The sequence below is a fragment of the Dipodomys merriami genome, unplaced genomic scaffold (assembly GCF_024711535.1).
Source record: "Dipodomys merriami isolate MVZ:Mamm:240054 unplaced genomic scaffold, mDipMer1.0.p SCAF_24, whole genome shotgun sequence".
Lineage (NCBI taxonomy): Eukaryota > Metazoa > Chordata > Mammalia > Rodentia > Heteromyidae > Dipodomys > Dipodomys merriami.
In genome coordinates this window covers 15,629,950-15,645,110 of record NW_027203826.1, presented here as the reverse complement: position 1 = coordinate 15,645,110, position 15,161 = coordinate 15,629,950, and the positions used below count along the sequence as shown (strand labels likewise).

Sequence of the window (15,161 nt, the reverse complement as noted above, 5' to 3'; positions counted from 1 at the left end):
AAACCTACAGCCTGCATTATACTTAATGGTGAAAAGCTGAATCCATTTCCTCTAAACTCAGGAATGAGACAAGGATGTCCACTCTTTCCACTCCTATTCAATTTAGTATTAGATTGCCTGCCACAGCAATAAGAAAAATGCAAACATAAAGGGGATCCAAATAGGGAAAGATAATGTAAAACTCTCCCTGATTGCAAATGACACCTTTTTGTTTTTCCCATCTGAAATTTATTTCTGTAAATGGTACTACTCCTTGGTGCCAATGATCTTGTATGTAAATTATCCCATGGACTTCACGCCCAAATTACTCAAGCTGATTCAAAACTTTGGCAAAGTAGAAGGGTATAACCCTCAAAAATCAATGGCTTTTTTGTATGCAGACAATGAGAAGGGTGCGGCTGAAAACAGGAAAGCAACTCCTTTTGCGATCGGTCCACAAAAAATAAAATACCTTTTAAGAAAATTTTGGCCTGTGCCAAGCAGACCTAGGGTTTCTTCTATTCCTTCCTGTAATGTTTTCAGAGTGTCTGCTTGGACTTCAAGGTCTTTTATGCATTTGAAGTTGATTCTGGTGCAGGGTGAGATATAAGGATCTAGCTTTAGTTTTCTACAGGTGATTAACCAATTTTGCCAGCATCATTTACTATAGAGAGCCAGAAACACAAGGAATCAAAGAAAGCATTACTATAAATTTGGAAATTTTGCTTTGTGACCTAAAATGTGTTCTATTTTGGAAAATGTTCTATAATCAAGAACTCTAATAACAACAGATGCTGGAGGGGATGTGGACAGAAGGGAACCTTACTACTTTGTTGGTGGGAGTGTAAACCTGTTCAACCATTTTGGAAAGCAGTATGGAGGTTCCTCAAAAGACTCCAGATAGAGCTCCCCTATGACCCAGCAATCCCACTTTTGGACATTTACCCAAATGATCACAAACAAGACCATACTAAAGCTACCAGCACAACTATGTTTATTCCAACATTATTTACCATAGGTAAGACATGGAACCAACCCAGATGCCCCTCAGTAGATAAATGGATCAAGAAAATGTGGTATATATACACAATGGAATTCTATGTCTCCATCAGAAAGAATGACATTGTCCCATTTGTTAGGAAATGGAAAGACTTGGAAAAAATTATATTAAGTGAAGTAAGCCCCGCCCAAAGAAACATAGGTCCCATGGTTTCCCTTACTTTCAATAACTAGTATATGTCTGAAACAAGCAGAAATGGTCAGATAAATTGATGTTAGGGGAATGAACCCCAAGATAAGTATTCAAGTGTTTATTTTTTTCTTTCATGCAATTGTTTCTAACATATTTATAAGATGATTTCTACGTTGCTTTGTATGTACCTCGCCCACAGTGTAACCCCTGCTTTCACTCTTTTTGATATAATTGGTATAAATGATATAGTTGGTATAATTTGTGGAGGGGAATGGAAAAACAAATTGTTTAAATAGGGATACAGGTGGATCCATTGCAACAATGAAATGTACAATACATTGTGTCAAAAAACGAACTTCACAACACTGTGGGGGGGGAGGAGCAGGTGGGAGGAGGTGGGGGGAGTATGGGAAGGGAGGAGAAGGGGAACCAAGAGGAGGCAACAATGTTTGATAAGAAATGTACTCATTATCTTGTCCATGTAATTGTAACTCCTCTGTACAGTATTCTCACAAGAAAGAAAGAAAGAAAGAAAGAAAGAAAGAAAGAAAGAAAGAAAGAAAGAAAGAAAGAAGAAAGAAAGGAAGGAAGGGAGAAAGGAAGGAAGGGAGAGAGAGAAAGAGAGAAGGAAAGAAAGAGAGAAGGAAAGAGAGAAAGGAAGAGAGAAAGGAAGAGAGGAAGGAAGAAAGGAAGGAAGGAAGAAGAAAGAAAGGAAGAAAGAAAGAAAGAAAGGAAGGAAGAAAGAAAGAAAGAAAGGAAGAAAGAAAGAAAAAGGAAGAAAGAAAGAAAGAAAGAAATCTAAGAAACATTGGACAAATGGGATTGCATGAAACTTCAAGCTTCTGCATGGCAAAGGACATAGGTAGCAAGATCAATAGAAAGCCCACGGATTGGGAGAAGATCTTCACTAGCCATACAATGGACAAGGGTCTCATATACAAAATACACTTGAAACTCAAAAAATATATCCCCTAATTACAAATCCTCAAAGAAACAACTGTCTCATAAATAAAGTGGGCTAAAGACTTAAAGAGAAACTTCTCTGTAGAGGAAACAATAATGGCCAATAGACACAAAAAGAAATGCTCAACTTCTCTAGTCATAAAAGAAATGCAAATCAAGACAACATTGAGAATCCACCTCACCCCAGTTAGAATGGCTGTAATCAAGAAATCGTATAACAACAGATGCTGGAGGGGATGTGGCCAGAAGGGAACCCTTCTGCATTGTTGGTGGGAATGAAAACTTGTACAACCACTTTGGAAAGCAATATGGAGGTTACTCATAAAACTCCACCTAGAGCTCCCTTATGACTCAGCAATCCCACTTTTGGGCATTTACCCAAACGATCACAAACAAGGCTATACTAAAGCTACCAGCACACCTATGTTTATCACAGCATTATTTACGATAGCTAAGATATGGAACCAACCAAGATGCCCCTCAGTAGATGAATGGATCAAAAAATGTGATATATAGATATAGATATATAATTGTGTGTGTGTGTGTGTGTGTGTGTATATATATATATATATACACATAATGGAATTCTATGCCTCTATCAGAAAGAATGACATCACCCCATTTGTTAAGAAATGGAAAGACTTTGAAAAAAAATATTAATTGAAGTAAGCCAGGCCCAAAGAAACATAGGTCCCATGGTTTCCTTTATTTGCAATGACTAGTACATGTGTAGGACAAGCAGAAACATTCAAAAGCTATGTACCTATGACCATATAAGATGAGGTTAAGTGAAATGAACCTCAAGATAGGGACACAAATACCTTTTTTCTTTCTTGTTATTATTTATAATGTATTTATAATGTACCATGTGTTTTTTTGTTTCTTTATATGCTCCGCACCCGTGGTATAACCCCTGTTTCCCTTTATTTGATGTTGGTGCCCTGCATTTTGTATATACAGTCCTCTAATTCTGGGAGGGGAAGGGAAAGGGAAAAAACAAAATGCTTCAATGATCCAATGTAACAGTGAGATGTACAAGACACTAGACTGAAAACTAAATTTACAACTTCAGTGGGGGGTGGGGGGTGGGGTGAGAGAGGGGGAGGTAGTTGTGGAGGGTAGGGATGGTAGGGGAAAAACAAAGGAGGAGGCAACAATGCTCAATAGGAAATGTACTCATTACCTTGCTCATGTAACTAACTGTAACCCCTCTGTACAGTGTTCTTACAACAAAAAATGTACAAAAATAAAATAAAATACCTATGAGTTAACTTAACTGAAGAAGTGAAGGACCACTACGATGAAAACTTTAAAAACCTGAAAAAGGAAGTGGAGAAACCTCCCATGTTCCTGTATTGGGAGGATCCACATTGTGAAAATGGCAATACCTCCAAAAACTATCTACAACTTCAATGTGATACCTATCAATATTCCAACCTCTTTTTTTTTCAATAAAATAGAAGAAGGAACCCAAAATTTCCTATGGAACAATAAAAGACCCCGAAGAGCAAAAACCATCCTTAGCAGAAAGAACAGTGCTAGAAGAATATCATTACCAAAATTCAGACTCTACAACAAAGCCTTAGTAACCAAAAGAGCTTGGTACAAGAACAGACCCAATTGATAGTGATTAATATGCATTGAGCACACAAACTGACATGTTGAACTTAAATCACTTTACACAACTATTTCAGGATAGTAAAATAATAGTAAATATTAAAATGGAGATACCTTATTCAATTATTGCAAAGACTCAGTTCCTAATCTTGTATTTTGCAAGTCTTTACTAGCTATCAAGTAGTTGCTCTCCAAAGTAAAGGACTTGCATATAACTGTATCTGACTTACTCCTATCTGTTGACATTTCAGATTTCTAACTGCTATAGTCTAATAAACAGTGGTGGTTATATTGAGTTTCCCTATATTACAAGTCTTCCTAATGAAAAATTTCACATTAGTGTCATGAATAACATTCTGCCAAATAAGGAGTAATGAGTTGTACAAGAAGTTATGTTGACAACGAACTTTACAACTTTGGCGGAGGGGGGGGAGACGGGGGGGGGGGGGGGGGGGGGGAGAAAGAAAGGGATGGGAAAGGGAAACAAAAGCAGGCAAAGGCCCAAAGAAACATAGGTCCCATGGTTTCCCCTTACAGGCATTGACAAGTATAGGCCTGAGACAAGCAGAAATGGTCAGATAAGTTGATGTTAAGCAAAATGAACCCCAAGTTAAGGACTCAAATGGTTTTTCTTTCTTGCTATTGTTTCTAACATATTTATAAGATGATTTCTTTGTTGCTTTGTATGTCCCTCCCCCACGGTATAACCCCTGTTTTCACTGTATTTGATGTTGGTATAATTTGTGGAGGGGAAGGGAAAAAACAAATTGTTTAAATAGGGATACAGGTGGACCCATTGCAACAATGAGAAGTACAAGATGTTATGTAGAAAAACGAACTTTACAACTGTGGCGGAAGAGGGTGGGGGAAGATGGGAAGGCAGGGATGGTAAGGGGAAATAAAGGAGGAGGCAACAATGCTTGATAAGAAATGTTCTTGCCGAGCGCTGGTGGCACAGCCCGTAATCCTAGCTACTCAGGAGGCTGAGATCTGAGGATAACGGTTCAAAGCCAGCCCGCACAGAAAAGTCCATGAGACTCATCTCCAATTAACCACTAGAAAACCGGAAGTGGTGCTGTGGGTCAAGTGGTAGAGTGCTCACCTTGATCTGAAGAGTGCAGGGATAGTGCCCAAGCTCAGAGTTCAAGCCCCACGACCGAAAAAAAGAAGTTATCATTACCTTGTTCATGTAGTTGTAACCCCTCTGTATGGTATTTTCTCAACAACAACAACAAAAAACCCTTATTAATAAAAAAAAGAAATCAATTTCTTGCTCCTCCTCATATACAAGTATTCATTTATTCATTTGTCAGTTTGCAATTTAACTTTGTCAAGGTGATCAATAATTAGCTGTGGAAATGCCATACATAGTAGAGATGAAATAGTTTTAGATATGAGTTCTGCTTGCTTTTCAAACACTTAAAGGATTTCTTCCATTATTTTAACCCTTAGGTCTATAATTTTAAAAATGTGGGGATTACAATAATCATGGTATACAATTATTGTAACAATAACCATGTTATAATAATCATGTGATAACATGCCATATCACCTTTTGATAATTATTTAAAATAATAGAGTAGACATCTCTTTCATCTACCCAGGGGTATCGGGGAAGTTCAGTGATGATGATTGGCTAGGCTAATTTGTTCTCAATTCAGATCTGAATTTATCTCTAGATCAGCAAACTTAACTGAGAAGAAAGAAGACAGGCTCTACTGACTTGGACATGGGAGATCAATTAGGGTAAATTGAAAATTCCAAAACCTTTATAAGTACATGCTTATAAATAGAGGAATCTGTCATCTATCTTTTATAGATGGAAAAACCAGAGGATATGAAATGTGAAATACATTTCCTGCTTGTATTCGTACACAGGAATGGTAAAGAAGATATTTTATCTACTCCATTCATTTGCAGGCAATTCAAGAAGGTTGGTGAAGTGTTTGTTTGTTTGTTTTCTCATTTCTGTTTTCAACATGAAGATAATGACTAGTAGTGGGAGCAATGAGCAATTTATATCACAACATATATTTTGAATCTCTAGGAATTTTGGTAAGGAATTTCTAATGTTAGAGCTCAGTTTTATTGCACTTTGTGTTAATAATGACATAAGCCTTTTATCCCCTCTCAGAAGATGTGGTCACAGCCCCATGCTGGACCTTGAAAAGAGTTCTATGGATCATTGTCTGGGAATGGCGCCCTTATAAAGCAGCTACCTCAAAGGATAAACTGGCTAACTTTGAACCAGATGAGACCAAGTAAAATTACAGGTCTATCCATTTGGAGGTAGGGTTTTCGGGTTATGAGATTTCCCATCCTTGATAAATAAAGGAATTGGAATTCCATAACAATTAGAAAATAAGTGAAAATAAGTTAGTGGGAACCTACTAGAATTCCACAACAGGCTGATGCTGAAGGCTTTGAACTTCACTGAGATACTACACATCTTTCCATCTAACACTTGTCAATAATTAAGGTACAGAATAACAATGCAGACCAAAATTTCTTTAGGACCTGCTGAATGCTGGTTGCAGACAGGGCCACAGCTAAGTTCTGTATTTTCAGCTGTCCTTCAGCATTACAGATTTTATAACATGTGACTCAGATAAATAATGTGCTAAAGGCTTTGTAAAATTCATAAATGATGCTCATTTTAAATTTTGCCTTACTTTTTAATTTTGTAAAAATTTTCCACTTTCTATACAAGATATTGCCAATTAAGGCCTTTTGTTAAAATTGTCAGTATATTTTACTAGTAAGTCTCATCAGAAATTCATCAGATAAAGCTAATATTTGTAAACTTAATCTGGTGTATTAACTCAGACTATCCCCAATAAACAAAGCAGTGGTCATGGATAGACATAGACTCTCAGCTCTGACTACAGTTTTTCAAGTCTATTAGTTTCCTTTTTCTAGGTGTATACAAACCCAAAGTTTTCTAATTTCCTCTATTAGCTCTGAACTCAAGAAACTTCTACTTAGGAAAGAAGATAGGTGTCAGTAGCCACCAAACTCCTTTATAGTTCTCTGGATTCTAGTCTAAGTGGTAGTTAATCTAAATGCAGACCAGCCCTCCTTCAACAAGATTCAGCAATGGAAGAGGTAAACACAGAAAACTCTTTATGTGTAAAGGATTTGCTATTGGAAACTTACCAATTTCAGGACTACTGTGATCTTCTTCCTGATGATATTTGAATGACATGAATGATGTAAAGACAGACAGTACATCTTTTTGTTTAGTTGTGAAATATTCTCATCCATATAATCATATGGACAAAGACTTTCACTTAATTCTATTCTTTTCAATTCCACTAGAGATAGGATGAGGGCCAATTTCACAGAACACAGCATTTGAGGGTGTAGAAAATTAAGTGAGTCCCAGTTACTTCCCTGTTCCTATCCCATGTCCTGGTATGCCTCAGCCAAGGTAGCTATCAAGGATGTTCGACCGATTTAAAATCTAAGTATAGCCTCATCTGGACTAATTTCCTCCTCACTGGGCATACACCTTGTGCTTCAAAACATACCCTTTAATTAAAAGCAACCTCAGATCAAGTTTTCCTTCCTGATCTCCCTAAACACCAAAATCTAGTGTACTTTTCTTTCTACCCAAATGTCCCTACACTCTTGTCTCTCATACATTCTTGTCATGGTTGCTTTTGTAGTTGTTTTCCTCATAAATTTTTTCCTCATTAGGAGTAAAATATTCTTTACCTTCTGCAATTCAACTTCTATATAGTAGGTATAGGGTTGTTATAATCCCACTGGTATCTTATCCTGTAACACCAACTCAGTATCCTATAAAAGGTAGTCATTCACTGTGTGTTTATTATGAAGTTTATGTATCCTTCTATTATTTGTTTCACATACTACAATTGACTAAAGACATTCAGGTCTTATGTATTTTATTGATTAATTTGTGCCACTCTATAGCAGGATTTTCTATAGCAAAGAAAGGAAATATATTTTCAAAGTATGATTTTATCCTATCTCTGGATTGTTTGATATTTACGTTTATGGTCATATGTTGTCATAAGTTTTTTTTTTAATCTCGAATAAGTTGTAAGAAATGGAGGATGCCTCTGATCCCACCTTTGCTCCATGTTCAATGTTATTTTGCCCCTTGCTTTCTCCCATAGATGCCTTTCACACGATCAGCATTTATTGATTAAACAGCTGTAATAATGCACTCATATCTGATGAAGTCATGACTGAATTCAGACTTACAACATTTATATAAAGTTGCAGATGATTTCCCTTTATCTTTCAATTATAACACTAGTTGCATTGCAGATATAGGTAAAATAGAAGTATAGAAGTAAAAAGATTATGGGATCTATGAAAGTTTAGCACGATGAATTTCCTTGCATCAAGAAAAGAAAAATGTATTTGAAATGTTTTCCAACCAATTTGAGCTCTATTAGGCACAGAAAATGTAAAGAAAATTAAACAAAAGAGCATATTCAAGTTTTGAAAAATAGGGAGGTAGTTATAGGGCACACGATATCTCTAATATTCATTGATTTTGTGTGATATTCAGACTTTCAAGAATGATCAAAATTGCTTTAAAATAATGGAGATGGAGAGTCTAGCTTATCTTTTGGAATAGTAAAAAAGGGGAATGTGGACCAGAAAATAAAAGTGGGGAAGGAGTAAGTTAAGAGGACAGTGAAAATGCAAGCACACTACTCAGAATATTTCTGAGTAATACTTGTGAGTAACTATTGCATGCTTGATGTGTTACGTTGTGACATTCTGAAATGTGAGAATATTTGGTGGTCTGAGGAAACAAGATTTGCCATTAGTTCTGAGTAAGGGGGTTGGCCAGGAGGATGGGATAGGGTTCTTAGCTTACTGAACCTCACATGCTTCACCAGTACAAGAAGCTGGACAAAGAAAGTCAAGTTCTAATGTGAAATCAATTCAAACCAAAGCAACATGTAGACAGAGAAATATTCTTTCTACTGAATATTTTAACAGGTCTCTTCCTTTGATTCCTCTGCTCAGGTTCATGCATATTTGCGGTGACTGTTTTCATCTTTCTTTCAGGGACTATAAGAAAAACATTTCAATGGAGAAATGGAATCAAACTTCAAGTGACTTCATTCTGTTGGGGTTGTTACCTCCAAACCAGATAGGGCTCCTTCTCTTGTTCCTCATCATCCTTCTGTTCTCTTTTACTTTGTTTGGTAACTCAGGAATGATTTACCTCATATGTATGGATCCCCGGCTCCACACCCCCATGTACTTTCTCCTCAGCCAGCTTTCCCTCATGGACTTAATGTCTATCACAACCATTGTCCCTAAGATGGCATTCAACTTCCTCTCTGGCCAAAAGAGCATCTCCTTCCTTGGATGTGGGGTGCAAAGCTTCCTCTTTGTGACTATGGCAAGTGCTGAAGGCTTACTACTATCCTCAATGGCCTATGATCGCCTGGTGGCCATCTGCCACCCCCTCCACTATCCCATCCGCATGAGTAAAAGGATGTGTGCGAAGATGATCATGGGATCATGGATACTGGGCTCTCTCCACTCCTTGGCCCACACAGCATATGCCCTTCAGCTTCCTTACTGCAGATCTAGGGCCATCAACCATTTCCTCTGTGACATTCCAGCAATGGTACCTCTGGCCTGTGTTGATACCTGGATATATGAGTACATGATTTTTGTGAGTACTTGCCTGTTCCTCCTCTTTCCTTTCCTTGGAATCACTGCTTCCTATGGACGTGTCCTTTATACAGTCTTTCATATGCGCTCACAAGAAGGAAGGAAAAAGGCCTACACCACATGTTCGACACATTTAACTGTGGTAACATTTTACTATGCACCTTTTTTCTTCACTTATTTTCAGCCTTCTCATCTTCGCTCTGCTACTGGGGATAAGATTCTGGCTGTGTTCTATACCATTCTCACCCCAATGCTCAACCCCATCATCTACAGCCTGAGGAATAAAGAAGTCCTGAGGGCTATCTCAAGAGTTCTTGGCATGTTCACTTCTATCAGAAAATAATAGTTCAATCTCTCATAATTGTTTTCTTCTTTTCTTGTCTTTTCTTTTTATTTGGAAAGACTCAGGATTTGCAGTCTTTGCCTTACACTGACTATGATAAAACAACACAGTGGAGTTATAACTATAGTCATGCTTGTTACTCTCTAACTTCATTGTTTGGCTTCCTGTATAACAATGTACCTGAGCCATGAGATAACTATTACAGACATTCTACTGTTATTGTCTCTTGAATCTCAGGTAAGCTCTACCATATCAGGGTTCCATGCATTCACAGTGTGTTAAAGGTTAGCTGGGGCTAACCTGAATTTATGAACCTCTTTTATCAGCCTCTCATGTAGCTTGGGATCAAAATTGCACACCACTATGCAAAACTGGCTTGAGAAATGGTCTTAGAAGATTTCTTTCCTCTCAAGTAGGTAGGATGAGACACAGGCCCATACATGTGAGCCACGCGTACTATTGCTGTTTCTCTATTACCCATGGTGTTTTGACAAAAGCATTTTATAACAGTGGTAGTGGAAATGTACTGGGGCCACATATGTAGCTTTAAATTTTTCTACTAACATATTTTTAATATTTTATTGTTATTGTAAATGAGGGGTACTGGGATGTTAGTTTTACACATAATGTATACATTTCCTATTGAACAGTGTCAGCTCTTCCCTAGCTTTCTTCCATATCCTTCCATATTCCACAAGTTGTATACTTCATTTTCCACATAGTGTCTAGTGAATATCACTGTCACATTAGTTCATCCTTTGTTCCACTATTTGTATGCTCCCTGTCATAAATTTATACATGAGACAAAGGTGAAGAAATTAAAAATAGTGACAAATCAGAAAAAAGTAAAATAACAATAAAAATACAACAACTTCATTTCTTAGAGTTCATTTTGTTACAATCATTTTATATGATCATGTGCACTTAGCTATTGAGCTGTTGTGTTCCTCTCCTAAAAGTATCCTCTTTTGTTCTCACTTTGCAAGTGTTTAGAGTTCCATATGTTTTATCATGGCTGAGTGAAAATTTTTGACTTCCACCATGCAGCTTGTTTACTTGTGGGTTTACAAGCACATTCTATTTACAAATGAGCGAATCCATGCAACGTATGTTTCTTTGCATCTAGCTTTTCTTAATAAAATTTTTCCAAGTCTTTCCATTTCTTTACAAATGGTGCAATATCATTCTTTTTGTTCACTCTGGAAAGCAGTATGGAAGTTCCTAAAAGGACCCAACATAGAGCTTCCCTATGACCCAGCAATTCCACTCCTGGGTATTTAGCCAATAGACCACAACAATGTGACACTAAAGATATTAGCACATCCATGTTCATTGTAGCATTGTTTACCATAGCCCAGATATGGGATCAACCCAGATGCCCTTCAGCATATGAACAGATTAAGAAAATGTGGTATATATACATAATGGAATTCTAGTAACATATATCAAATTTAAATGCTTTGTGAAATGGCATGTACTTAACATTCTGTACATAATAATGATACACATTTATTCAATTCAAATCATTATAACTAATTACTGTAACATGAATTATACTTACATATTGCTTATATGTCATTATGAATTATATATTAGATATATTTGTGTACACCAAAATCTTCATTAGAAAATCACTTCAAAAAATGGCACTGACAAACACTGTATCTACATATAGAAAGCTAAAATTAGAAGTTCCAAGTCAAAAATTAAAAATGGTCAAATATTCTAATGGAGAACTTCGAAATTTGAAATTTATAGAAAAATATAGAAAAGTAACTTATGGTATAGTAAGACATATGGGTGCAAAATTAGAACTCAGTTTTAAAATTTTGAATTCTGGGTTAATTAATTCAAGAAAATAATCTCTTAAAGGATTGAATAGAAGCTAATAACCCCACCATATAATTGGCCTTAAAATCAAGGGTAAAGAACATATACTTTACAGTGTATTGAAATTCTGAGTTTTGTATGTTGTACCATGTAAAGTATTAAATTTCTTTTTAAATATTTTCAGTTTTGGTGTTTCTTTAGGGTCATGGGTATATTCCAAGTCAAAGATTCATCTATATTAAAAATTGAAAATATATTTTTATAAAATATAGTAAACATATGCATGACTATAAGTAAGTCTCCAATAATACAGGTATATGTAAATAATTATGTATACATAGCTTAGAAGAAAAGAAAAAAATGTATCAAGCTACATGCATGAAAATCATACTTTTCTACAGTCATAATAGAAAATACCCATCGAATTTAGAATGAACATGAATTCATTGATATAAAAGAGAATAGAAAGAAAAATTAAACTGAAAAAATAGTAATACTGTTACACAACACAAATACGTATACAAGAATAGCTATTTTAAAAAAAGCAGTTAAGGAAATACATGTAATAAATGTGAGGAAAATTAATTTGATCTTCATGACTTCAAATTATATTCATATGTGATTATTTATTATCATTGTAAGAGTCTGAGGCATTGTATTTTAGTGCACCCAAAAATTCTTGTTTACAATCAACTAGAGTTCTTTTGTAGAAGGTGAAGTAGATTTTTTTAAAGTGTCCTTATGATTTTAGGTACAATAAATTGAAATGGTCATGAACCTTTAAAGGCATAAATGCATTGTGACAAAATCATACAATGAAATACTCTAGGTTAACAAAAAGAATAGATGATGTAACTATATCTTGAGAAAACAAAACCTAAAAGAATAAAGACACTGTTGAAAAAGTTTCAACATTAACCAGTGGTGTAGAAGTATAGTTTTTGATGTGTAAATTTGAAACAAGAAAATATGCTAATATATACAGTTGTGATTACAAGTAGCCAAAAGGAGAATTTTTATTTCAAAGTGATCTTGAAAAACACTTCAGAAAATAGTGACATTATTCTGTATCTCATACTAGCAGATATTATGTATCTTATGAGTTTTTCTGCCTGGACTTGCTTTGAATTGCCATTCTCCTGTCCTTAGGTTCCCAGTTAATTAGGGTTAGCCATTAGTACTGCATGGTGAGCCACAAGCACACAGACCTTACTTACTGTTTCTTTGTGGCCATTTTGTGTTGGTTAGGATACCTAAGAGCATTAATGTCTGAAGGAATGTACCTTGAGCCACATATGTAACTTAAAATGTTCTAGGAATAAAATTTAGGGTAAAGTTTAATACCATATGAAATAATATGTACTATATTTGTGTGTTATTATTTATTTCCGATGATTATCCAAGATAAAATTAAACCATTAATTGTATTAAAATATATAATGATAAATTCTCTAAGAATATAGACTTTTATGCAAAGATATTCCTGAGGATATGACAATATTTAAAATAATGCAAAAATTCTATTTATCAATAATACATTAAATTCTTATTACATTCCTATATTGGTATTCATTATATCATAAAAAATGTAGATGCATGTTTTCAGAGAAATTGCAAGTTGGAGTAGACATATTTCAAATTTGTAAGATAAGTGTCTGTACAGATGGAAAACTAAAACTATTAAAATGTCATAGATTATATACTTTATGTACTTTATATGCTTTTTATACAATTTACATTTACACACTTGATATATTTTATTTATTTATGTAATATTATATAAGTTTTATATTATATATTATACACTAGTATATTTTAAATGGATATGTCTTATACTTTATGTATATTTTATAGTATATATAGTGTTTATATTTAATTTTATGTTAATTAAATAATCATATACATATGTTATATATGTATCACATCAACAAGTTCAACATGGATAGATGGCAAGTACAATCAAGTTAGTAACATCAAATACTGGTTGGTTTGAGAATAAAGAGAAATACACTGTGGGATTATATGTTACTATAACCTTTACATAAAGTAGAATATATCCTCAAAACTTTAAAAGCTGTATAGTAGGTTGGACATTTCTTATACAAGGCATACTCCCAAAGGAAATGAAATCAAAATGTTGAAGAGAAAACTATTTTCCCATGTTCATTGAAGGTGGACAGTAGCAAATATAGGAAGTAAGCCTCTACATCTATCATCAGAACAATGCAGAAAAAGACATTAGACAAATGTGCATTAGAGTGCTTCCTTGCAATGAATTCATGGCCACTTGTTTTCCTATAAATCTTCCTTCTGGCCAGAAAACATACAAAATATGATTCCATTGATAAAGCAATTTCCATCTATAATCGTGAAATCATGAAGAGTCTTGAAGGCAGTAATTAATGGAAATTACATAAGCTTTAAAATATAAAAGTAATAGATGCTCATCTACTAAAGCAAAACAAAACAAAAAAAACCAGGTATCCTATCTATATGAGAAATTCTGCATTTTCAGTCTGTTTCTAGGTGCCTAACTGATTTCCTGAGTGTGTGATATTCCATTAGATACTTACTTTGGGGTTAAAAATATAGATATATTATACACTAACCACATTACTTGTGGTAAAAATTTTAATCAAAGACTGAAATGGTGATCCAAGTGGTAAAGTGTTAGACAAGAGTGAAAAAGCCATGTAAGAGCTTGAGGTCCACAGTTCAAGCTCCAGTACCAACATACTACTATTACTGCTACTACCATTTACGATGAGCTAATATTCTGAGCAGACTTTTCTTGTAAGTAGACAGAGCATTTCCCTCATCATTTTGAAAAAAATGTTCAACATCATTATTTCTGTAGGAAATGCACATGAAAATGACCTTGAGATATCATCTCATCCCTCTTAGAATAGTTACCATCACAGAGACACAAAAATATACTTTGTGATCCTCTCCTAAGTATAAAATGTTCTTTGGTCTCAGTATGTGGATGCCTAGAGTTGTGTAAAAGTTAACATATCCAACTGTATTTTTTCTTTGACCATCCAGTGTTTTTATTTGTAGGTTTATAGGCACCTTCTAGTTACAAAAAAGGAGGGAAACCATGCAACCTGTGTTTCTTTCGGTCTGGATTACTTCACTTAATCTATTTCCATTTCCTTACTAATGGTACAATACCATTCTGATAGAAGTGTAGATTTCCATGTGTGTGTGTGTGTGTGTGTATATATATATATATATATATATATATATATATATATATATATATATATAAATAAATAACTATGGTCAACAATGTAGCCATTATCACAATTGTTCTGGTAGCTTTAGTGTGCCCTTGTTTGTGGTCTATTGGACAAAATGCCCATGAGTAGAATTGCTGGCTCATAGGGAAGCTATATGTTTAGACTTCCTTTATTGTCAAGGTGATGTACAGAGGGGTTATAGTTACATGAGTATGGTAATAAGTACATTTCTTGTCAAACTTCTTATCCCTTTCCCCATTTTTCTCCTAATTTCCCTCTCCCGCCCAGACTCCACCCCAAAGTTGTACACATCATTTCTAACATA

General features: G+C 35.0%; 1 protein-coding gene across 1 annotated transcript; it reads left to right on the top strand.

Annotated features, from left to right (window-relative positions):
• Positions 1–8,825: 8,825 nt before the first annotated feature.
• Positions 8,826–9,764, top strand: LOC138835621 (olfactory receptor 2L13-like). Its single transcript, XM_070034089.1, has one exon. It carries the CDS (start codon positions 8,826–8,828, stop codon positions 9,762–9,764), a length of 939 nt encoding a protein of 312 aa, XP_069890190.1.
• The last annotated feature ends 5,397 nt before the right edge of the window (positions 9,765–15,161 follow it).

Excerpts from the sequence above, each read along its gene's own strand:
- LOC138835621 (XM_070034089.1), top strand. The coding sequence starts at position 8,826 with ATGGAGAAATGGAATCAAACTTCAAGTGACTTCATTCTGTTGGGGTTG.